Source organism: Xyrauchen texanus, chromosome 24, assembly GCF_025860055.1.
Source record: "Xyrauchen texanus isolate HMW12.3.18 chromosome 24, RBS_HiC_50CHRs, whole genome shotgun sequence".
NCBI classification, from domain to species: Eukaryota; Metazoa; Chordata; class Actinopteri; order Cypriniformes; family Catostomidae; genus Xyrauchen; species Xyrauchen texanus.
The window spans coordinates 13,794,854-13,805,457 of NC_068299.1; the positions used below are offsets into that span (position 1 = coordinate 13,794,854).

The following is a 10,604-nucleotide window of genomic DNA, read 5'->3' on the forward strand; positions in this document are numbered from 1 at the left end:
CCCTCTGCGCCGGCGCATCCTGCTGGATATTTTCATAAATACAGCGGAAAAAACTTAAAATACTTGGGTACAGATAAGTTTAAGACATCATTAGAAACTATAAAGGGTCTACTTTTATTTGTGTACACTCACAATAACAACAAAATCTTGTGCTTTTGTAAAATAAAAAGGGTGAGCTTTCAGCAGTCTCTGTGTTCACGAGCATATTTCTGAAACACGTCACAAAAATGAACTGAAACTCTGTGAATACTGTTCACACAAACATGAAACATATGTCTAAAGAAAGCTTAAAATGTCTACTATTAAATAAAACAATTCAAATTTAAAACAAATATTCTCCTGCAATGTAATCTGTATGAAACAAAGCGATGTACATTTTCTTCTGACTCAACTCATTATCTGTAATGTGATCACACCCACCAGCAAAGCGCGTCATTCATACACTAATGTGCTGAGACGATCAATGCAAATGGTGTACGCCCTGACGGTGTTCAGAGGTTTAATGTCAACACAACACAGCTCAACTTTTCTGCGTGTTTGTAACGATACACATGCGATCAAACTCCTGGATATTAAGAAAGAGTTAACATTTTCCTCAGAAGAAGAGTGGTACTCCGATGAACGTTTGTTTGTATTTTGAAGAGAGACTTGATCCAGCCGAGGATACAATTTCAGATGAGTAAGTCCTTTAGTTCTCATTAGCTGACATGCTATTTTATATAAACATGTTCATATTTTACTAGTGGGACTGTTTCCAGACTTGCCAGCCAGGATTCAGAGTATTGACATTTGAAATATGTCCTAATAGGCAAGTTTTAGTTACATTTAAATGCTGTTTTGGCTAAAGCAGATATTTAAATTGTATGCTGTATGAAATAAATATGATATGATATAAAAATAATATGAATGTTTAATTATATTTTACCAGTGTTTATGCTGCCTCATTATCATCAACAAAGCTTGTGCTTACAAATATGTGTTCAGGTGTAAATGAGTAAAATGCACTTTAAATATGCCCATATTAGAAAATCAGCATATTATAATGATTTCTGAAGTATCATGTGACACTGAAGACTGCAGTAATGATGCTGAAAAGTTGATCACAAATTACATTTTAAAATATATTCAAATAGAAAACTGTTCTTTTAAATTTTAAAAAGAGTTCACACAATGTTTTTACTGTAAAAACTGTTTTACTTTTACTGTATCAAATAAATGCAGCCTTGGTGAGCAGAAGAGACTTCTTTTAATGGTAGTGTAGGTCTAAAATTAAGTAAAGTCTTTATGTAAAGAAAATGTATAGTCAGATTACTTCTTTTAACTTTAAACTTGATTTTGATCATTAATTCTCCTCACATTCATTCTCTATCCCTCATTGATAGGCCCAGGGGAGGTGTCTTTTGTCTCTTCAGGTGTAAATTACCTTAATATTCATGATCGTTCATGCCTCCTCGCATATTACCTTTCAACACTAAAATTGTATTACAAAAGTTCAATTACTACATTGTTTTGTATGAATGAGTGATCAGGATGACGTCATTTTCACGTCATTTTGTAGCAAAAACCCTAGGCTACAAGATCTAGTTCTCAAAAAGCTTGTGGACAAATATTTATTATGTGTTATATGGCCTTCTTTCAATGACTTAAAACAATTTTTTTTTCAAAAACCATGCATAAATGTTATTTTCCTTTACATACATGTTGCTCACATATTATTGTAATCCAGTTTGTGCTGAATACAGTGTTATCAGACTTTAGCCATTAATATGCTTTTAAGCAACTGAAAAAAGCACAAATGTCAAGGGATGTCAAACCTTCTCCAGGGCTGAAAACACCCTCAGACCCCAGAGGGTTAACAACAGTTAAACTGGAACAAAGAAACATTTTCAGACATTTGGTTGATAATATATTAATTTGTTTAATTTCACCATTTAATTATAATCAACAATACCTAAAAATCAAAATTTTCTTTTTGATTCATTATTCATTCCTTCTTTTAACCCTTTAAAAACATGAGCAGAAATTATCACCAAAATTGGAGCTTCCCTATTAAGAATCATAGAAGAGGATATGTGGCTGGATCACTTACAGGACAGGCCATATCAGATCTTTTCAAACCAGAATATTCTTACTCATTTCTCACACCAAATGGTACATGAGCACCAATGACCCCATTTTCAAGGGCTCCCTTTACATGTAGCATCTGGTCATCAAAGAAGATGTGAGGTTTGATTGCCTTCAGCACAGGCCCTTTTGGACTACCACAGAGAAAGACGGCCTCATTGATTTCTAACTTCTTATTCTGAAGAGTCTTTAGGGCTCTGATTCCAGGACTGTTGGTGTCACGTGATGTTATGAGGTAGGTACGGATTGGACAATCTTGCTGGAGTAACTGGAGGTGTACTAATGCTTGAACAAAATCACTTAGAGGGCCCTGCAAAATAAATAAACACTCAGATGTTATTGGAATCCAGCACTTTTTAGAGAGTTAAAGAAATATTCCGGGTTCAATACAAGTTGAGCTTAATCGGCAGTGGAAGTGAATGTGGCAAATAAGTAAATGTTAAAACACTCAAGTATAGCCACAAGACATAATTATTATGTTAATATGATTTTAGTGCTATAAAATCACTAACTAACCTTTACTGTGTAAAAGTTATATCCAAATTTGCAACTTGGTTGCCGTAACAATGTAACATTGTGAACACTAAAACCTAAAAACCTTAAACGGCTGAAAACAAAGATGATTTATACAACCTTTCAAATGATGCACAAATCTTAACAGAAGAATTAATGTACGTGCTTTAGTAAAATAATAAGCTTCACATTTCTGCCTGTAAACCCTCCAGAAATTGGCCTCGTTTACTTCCTTTGAAATTGCCACACTGTAATTCAATTTTTTTTTAAAGAAAGAAGGGACAAGACTAAGTTGTTGTGGTAATCAACAATATGCCAGAAATGCTGTTGATTGAGCTTAACTTGTTTTGAACCTGGAGTATTACATAATTGTTGAATTTGTTGAATCAAAAACTAAATGTTTGGTCCAAACCCTTTAAAGGAATGTTCTTGTTTATTTTCAACCTAATGTCTATAGAGCATTTGTGGAATTGATTACTTACCACAGACAATAATGTAAACTTTCAATTTATATTTAACCATTATTTTATAGACTGTAAACCTATTATAACAACACGTTCTTAGTTCTAATTAATTAATTACTAGAAAGCAGTTTTAACTTTAACATTGCCCTCTAAGATTCAGCTATACTAGCAAGTTTAGACCAATATCTCACCAGTCCCAGCAATGTGTCCTCCAAGTTGTGCTCATTTTGAATGAAACCTTCTAGACCTTGCTCTTTGAAGACTCTCTCTGATTCATCTGAAAACAGGACTCCATCTCCATCAAAGGCCACACGTAACATTTCTTTACTTGGCACAAGGTAATCTCCCTGGAACATGGTGGCTGCTCCATATCCTGAAAACATTTGAAAAGTGAAGACAGATTTCATTCTCCAGTACTAACATGTACTTGATGTCCTCTCTCTCAGTGCAGTAATGGAATTTATGTAATGACGAGGTTTTTTTTGCCTCATCCCCCCAGCCCCATCATTTGCACAGAGAGTGACATTTCCCTTGTGTCCATGTCACCAGTCTTACTCAGGGGCGTCACTAGACTTGTGTGTCATCCGGAGGCTTATCCCAAAGCTTATTATATCAAAATAAGAAGAATCTTTCCTTCCATGACTTAAAAAAATTACCACCCTACCTGTCAAATAATAATTATATTAAGCGCAGGTTCAGACCTGTATGAGCAAACTTCAGTCGCACAATAAATGGATCAAACCCGTTTTTAATTTAAAGTGTGGATCAAAGCAAGAACTTGTCGGCTCACTGTTCATTGTGCAGAAAATAGTGCAAAGTATTTAACAATTTTAATTTGCAATTGTCATATCATAATATTTTGATAATAAAGTAAAAATTACGAGAATAAAGTTGAAAACGGACTTCATACATTTGTTATGAAAACGCGATCGCCAGATGAATCCAGTTCACCACACTTGGGTCAATTGTCCATGTCAAGTGTTCATTGAAATACATCCAATAGCACTTTTTGTCAATAAAAGTGATCAATCTGGGAAATATTGATATATATATTCTCCATTGTTTACATGAGATCTCGCCTGGAAGAATCCCCCTCATCATTGTTCTTCAAAAAACTATGCAATCTGAGCAGCATTCATGTAAAACTGCATATGATCTTATATATTGGAGTCTCATAAACAAAATGAGCCTGTCTCCAAAGTCTATTTTTAAAAATACGGCGTAGTTTTATTCATAATAGCCAAGCAGTGCAGTCAGATTTTGTGTCATCTTGAAAGGCGGAGCATTTAATTTGACTCTGTATACTGGCAGCGATTTTACAGAGAACATTGTTTTGTTAGATCATCTTCAAATTTGAAACATAAACTTTTTAGATTATAAAAACATGTTCAGAACAAAATATTTCCATTACTATAAACTTCAGCTTCTCTAACTTTAAAAAATTACAACATATATTAATTATATTAATTGGGAAATAAAGCTTAAAACAGTGGTGGACAGTAACGAAGTAAATGTAATTCGTTACTGTACTTAAGTAGCTTTTTTGCGTATCTGTACTTTACTGAAGTATTTAAATTTGGGGAGACTTTTACTTTAACTCCACTACATTTCAAAGTCAAATATCTTACTTTTTACTATACTACATTTTCAAAATCAGTCGTTCCTTTTTATTTATGAGTGGATAAAAACGTAACTGGTCAAACGAGCCACCAATCACAGTACAGCGCGCGTTTTGAACTTGCCTTGGCGGCATCTACTAAGCGCGAACCAGGGGTGCGTTTCCCAAAAGCATCGTTAGCCAACTATGGTCGCAAGTTCCGTCGTTATCATCATAGTTCAGCGAGTCGGTGTTTCCCGAAACCATCGTTCCAACGAACATTCGCAAACAGCATCGCAGAGTTGTGTGGTTGGAACGACAGCTCTCGACCTGTGGTTAGAAGCAGAGTTACTTGTTATTATAACATGTGGGCTTAATAAATTATTATCTTGAGCCAAATAAGCAAGATGACATTCAGTACAATCAGTATCTTTTATTTAGAAGACACACAAATGTCCTTTATATCTTTTAGTTTGTCAATAGATTTAAAGCACCGTTTTTGAAGAGTGCGCATGTGTGAACGTGCTCTAGTGCGTAAGAACGAGCCTATGATTGAATCTGGAAATAAAGCAAATAACTGAGAAAAATATGAGATAGTCCTCAGATGACATGTCCGTAATTTATAGCAAAACATCTAGCATTAATTTGATCGCAAACAGATTCATTAAAAGTAGTTTTTACTTCACCACATGTGTGACATCATTAACCAACGTGGTTGAACAACCAATTTGCGACAATACGGTTTCGGGAAACAGTCATGACTAGCAAGTTGATTTCTTCAACAGTGCATCGTACTACGGTAGTGGAGCAGCAAGTTACGTCGTTGTACGGGAAACGCACCCCAGAGCCGTTAAATATGAGAGTTGCGAACATAGACGGTTGCAACATTGATCTCGCCGCCGCGCGGTCACGTGATTCGTGTAGCTCTCAATAGTTCCAAACAAACTGCGTTGCCAATGATTTTAAGCGGGGCAGAGAGCAGCAGCTATTATTGCAGCAATTATCGGTAAATATTGACGCATAATGTACATTGCTTATTATGTTGACACTAAAATGACTTGCATATAATAGCATTTTTTTCTGGGGAGTAGCAGAAACACTGCATTAATACGTTTTTGTGTTTAATTTTGGAGGGAAATTGGCTGCTCCCATAACATATATATATATATATATATATATATATATATATATATATATATATATATATATATATATATATATATATATTCTATGTATGTGTGTGCGTGTGTGTGTATATATATGTGTGTGTGTGTGTGTATATATATATGTGTGTGTGTGTATATATATATATATATATATATATATATATATATATATATATATATATATATATATATTTAATGGCGTTGTGCAGGTTTATGTGAATGTATCATAACATTAGGATGTTAATAATTATGACCATAGACACTCGAGAAAAATATATACAGTAAATACTGTAAATGTATTTTACCTTATGGGAACAGTCCCCTTCCCTCCAAAATTAAACACACAAAACATTTATTCAATTCAAATATATATATATATAGATATACATCTGACTAATTAATGTCATTTTATTAATAGATTGGTGTGCCAAGAGTTACATTAGTCTTCATGTAGACTGAGTTAAGCAAGAGTCTTGTGACAAATTATAATAGGACATTATGGCCATAAAAAATCATAGTACTTGGATACTTAAGTACATTTGAAGGCAAATACTTTTGTACTTTTACTCAAGTGAATGTTTAAAGGCAGCACTTCTACTTTTACTTGAGAAATATTTTACCTTGAGTATCTTTACTTTAACTCAAGTACATGGTATGTGTACTTCGTCCACCACTGGCTTAAAATATACTACACCTGTGTCCATACTCCAAAGGGTCCAGTAAACACAACCATTTAAGTTCAGGTATGTCATTTTCATGGTTTGTGCTCAAAAAAGGGGTGCGTATCAACAGGTTAAACTTGATTCCAGGTTATTTTTAACAAAGCAAAGATCCAATTTAATGGCAAGATAGTGTTTTTGTTCCATTTGCTCTGGTGTGCAGACTTAAATACAATAATTAGATGAGTTCAATGCCATCTGATTTTAAACTATTTAAAAATCAAGGCACTCCAAAAAGGCTATTTAAATGCAGCTGTGTAAATCCACACACATGACATTGAAATGTAAACTAGTTTTTGGATAATTTCGGTTTGACTTTATAGTGAGATTTTATAATTTTAAGACCTATGTATTTTATTTAGGTTCATAGCTCACTGTGCTGATATTCTGAGTTAGGTTTGAGGAAATTCCACTGCAATAAAAAAAATTTATTCCCACATTCCGCCTCCCAACAAAACTTGAATAACTGTTTGTGAAACCTTGTGATAACCAAATGGCAAAAAAGGTAACCGTGCACATCCCTACTACAAATTATCAACGGATAATGATGAATCCAGATATTTGGTCAGCTCATCTGTAACTTAAACAGTTAGCCACTGTTAGTTCGTTAATGTGGCTACCTGGCAACTGGCATAAGAATCGTACATCATACAAATCTTATCCTTGTTAAAGTTTTGTTGAATTGAAGGCATTGTTATTGACATACCTTCTTCATTCTGATAGATAAATGCAAAATAAAGTCTAGTTGGTTCACTGTTCAGTGAACTTGCTGCTAATTTGATTATGGATGGTAATTCTTAAAGGAGTCCATCTTTGGGAGTGAGAATGTATCCTCCGAACAAGTTGACTGGATTGTACTTTTTAGGGCTACTGTATCATATGTTTAGATTTTTTGGGGGTTTAATGAGCACAATGTCTTCAACAGTCTACCTTATGCGAAACACTGTTTTGAAATATGTACTCTCCTAATTCAATTGGCTTAATTAATGTAATTTAGTTCTATTTGAAATCACATTGCATTTCAAGTAGTAATGCTCTGATAATAATTAATTCATAATGCAGTAATATTGGAAACATGGTGCTGTCAGGAAATGGTAAGCAGGACCAAAGCAGTCGTGTGTTTATAAGGCTAAAGGTAAGTCAGCGGAACAGCTCTGTGGCATAAATGTAGACATAATGTTCTGTATGCTTAAAGAAAATGTAATATACTTGAACCTTCACCTGCATTAATGGCCTCTTTCACATGCTCTTGGTTCGTGGACAGGAAGAGAATAGGCTTGATGTCTTTAAGATGATCAAGAACAGTTTTTTCTTTAGTAACCTCACAGATCTGGGCAGTGTTGAAATCTGCACAGACTACATCACATCATTAACTTGTTTAGTATAATATTTTTGGAATCATGGCTTAAATTTTATTTTGTATATTAAAATGAGATGCTTCAGGTTCTGTATTGGCTTAAATGAATAATTCACCCTCAAATCACACATTTTAACACAAAAGAAAGAACATTCATGCTGCTCTTTTCCATACAATAGCAGACAGTGACCATGGGCTGTCAAGCTCCAGAAAGGTTCAGTACCATTAAAATAAGTACCATAAAAGTTATCCAAATGACTCTTAAGCAGCTTTGTGATATCTTTGTGTGGGGAATAGACCCAAATTTAACTGAAAATCATTCCTTTTGCCTTAACTCTCAATTCTCTGTCAGAGAATTAAAGTCTGTTCCTTACATAAATTATAGGTAGGCGAAAGCTTCAGTAAACTTAAAACAAATGAGTCATATGGACTAGTTAATGGTGCTTTTTGGAGTTTGATTTCCCCTGGTCACTGTTTGCTTGCAGTGTATGTGATAGAGCAGCATGAACATTATTCAAAATTTAAGCTTTTGTCAATTTTCATGTTTTATTGATCTAGTCCTTTAATTAAAATAGAAAATTAAACCAGCATTCCTTTACTTACTGTACTTACTTTCTTTTAGCCAAGCCACGTCCTGACAATTGGTAGTTATCAACACAATTTTAAACCGATTCTCAGGGGCTTGGCTCCGGTCTTCCAAACGTTGGTTCACCTTTTTTAGAGCCTAGTGCAGAGTCACCAAAACATACTGTCAGTGCCAGATTGATGACACCAATCTTACATACACACCTATGCTTTTATTTCTTGGTTAATGGTAATTACCCTCTGAGCAAGAAAATACTGTAAAAAATATTTCAGACAAAATCCATAAATAAAGGTAAAAGATAAAATATTCAGACAGATTGCATACAATATGCACATTTCACTTCAAATAGCTAACACAAAGAAACAAAAATGATTCAAAAAAGCATTTTTCTCTCTTCTAAATTCTTTAATAATAGCACTATTGAATTACAAATTACTACTTTTAATTTCCAATCTGGATCTACGGGTGACATGTTTAGGCATTATTGATTAAATATAGAAAATATGCGGTTTATATAGAGTAAATCACATCGCTGGATTTCTGGTACCTGGACAAATGGATAAGCAACTCCTTTATCTCTGTATCCTTCTGTATCCCCATTCTTCGGTTTGAATAATGCACATGATGACACAGCAATGGTGAATGATGACATCTGAAAAACAAAGATACAGTGTTAAAGAAAGGAAACTGGAACACACAACATACTTCTATGTTCTCAGAAGAGATTGCTGTTTTCCTATTTTTTTTCATTCCTACTCTTGGTTTTTGACTGATGTGTTCTCTGTTTGTGGGCAGCAAAACAATTGCTAAAGGTTTTTATATGGTAGTTGTACTGGTAGGTGTACACCCTGTACATCCCAACTCTGTTACGTAAACATTGCAATCATGCTCTGTGGTTTACTCTGCCCTGCTAAGGAATGTTTGCACAATAAAAACTCCCTTTTGAGATAGTGAACTCATATGACATTATAATCACAAAATAGTGCTTTTACCTTCAACCAGCTCATTTCACGTACATTAGGAGCAGGTGTGGACAGGCTGGTCAAAGACTCTCAAACTCTCCCACAGGTGTCCTGTCTTGTTTTTGTCGCCTGTTGCTTTCATTCTATTCAGGTGTTTTATTGTCTTGTGAGACCCCCCTCCCTCCTCCCCAACCCAAATGACATGAAAGCACATTGCCAAACAATAACGCATTATACGCCCTTGCCAACCAACAAACAGGATGACAGAATGCATAGAAATGCCAAACAAAGACAATGAAACAATGAACAAGACAGACATGGGATGATAATGTGACCAGGGATGTACTGGGAAGAGAAATCAGCCCAGGATTTTACATGGGGTGGGTGGGGGTTGTCACTGCCCTTTTCTGCATATCACTGCCCCCTTCTGCATATTGTGGCACTGTTTTATGGCCCATTCTGCATAACGCGACGGGCCAGTCCACCCCTGATCGTCCCCAAAGTGCATCGGCCCACTGGGAAAATGCCAGGTAAATGACCATGACACATTGACCAAGAGGCATTCTTTTAAATAAGTAAAAAGATAAATAAGATAATTGTTAAAGTAAGAAAAATAAAAAATAGCCCATAGAGCCACAGTAGTGGGGTCTGAGGGATCTTCTAATGTTCTACTAATTTTGAAGCTGAATGAGCAGCCCAGTATTTGTGTTTCAGTGCTTTTCAAAGAGCTTCAGATATTCAGATAACACAAATATTCTGCCACAATATTTTAAAATATAGAGATATGATTCAATGGGTATATGTTGTATGGGGGTCAAGGGGGAACTTGTGAAAGTAAATATAAAAGTCTGAATTTTGAAATCTTTACCTAATGTGAGGATCTACCAATAACAAACAAACACAAATTTGAATCAGAGTGACTATTTGCACCCCCGTGTAAATAGCATCAACCACACAGTGCAGCTATTTGCACCCCAACAGTATGTCTGGTGAAACCAGGAATATACAGCAAACTAGACAATAGATGTCGCTGCTGTGGTGTGGGGTGTTTCCTAGCGACTTCGGTTCGAATACACCTTGTGTCCCACTCTTTTCCCCATCTGATTTCCTGTTTCC

At 35.1% G+C, this 10,604-nt stretch overlaps 1 protein-coding gene across 1 annotated transcript; it reads right to left on the bottom strand.

The window, feature by feature from the left end:
* Positions 1-1,215: 1,215 nt before the first annotated feature.
* On the bottom strand, positions 1,216-9,335 carry LOC127617424 (cytosolic 5'-nucleotidase 1A-like). Its single transcript, XM_052089385.1, has 6 exons — positions 9,283-9,335; positions 9,074-9,178; positions 8,544-8,664; positions 7,805-7,939; positions 3,293-3,474; positions 1,216-2,434 (listed from the first exon to the last, which is right to left on the bottom strand). Exons 2-6 carry the CDS (start codon positions 9,176-9,178, stop codon positions 2,129-2,131), a joined length of 849 nt encoding a protein of 282 aa, XP_051945345.1. The 5' UTR covers positions 9,283-9,335; the 3' UTR covers positions 1,216-2,128.
* Between the last annotated feature and the right edge of the window lie 1,269 nt (positions 9,336-10,604).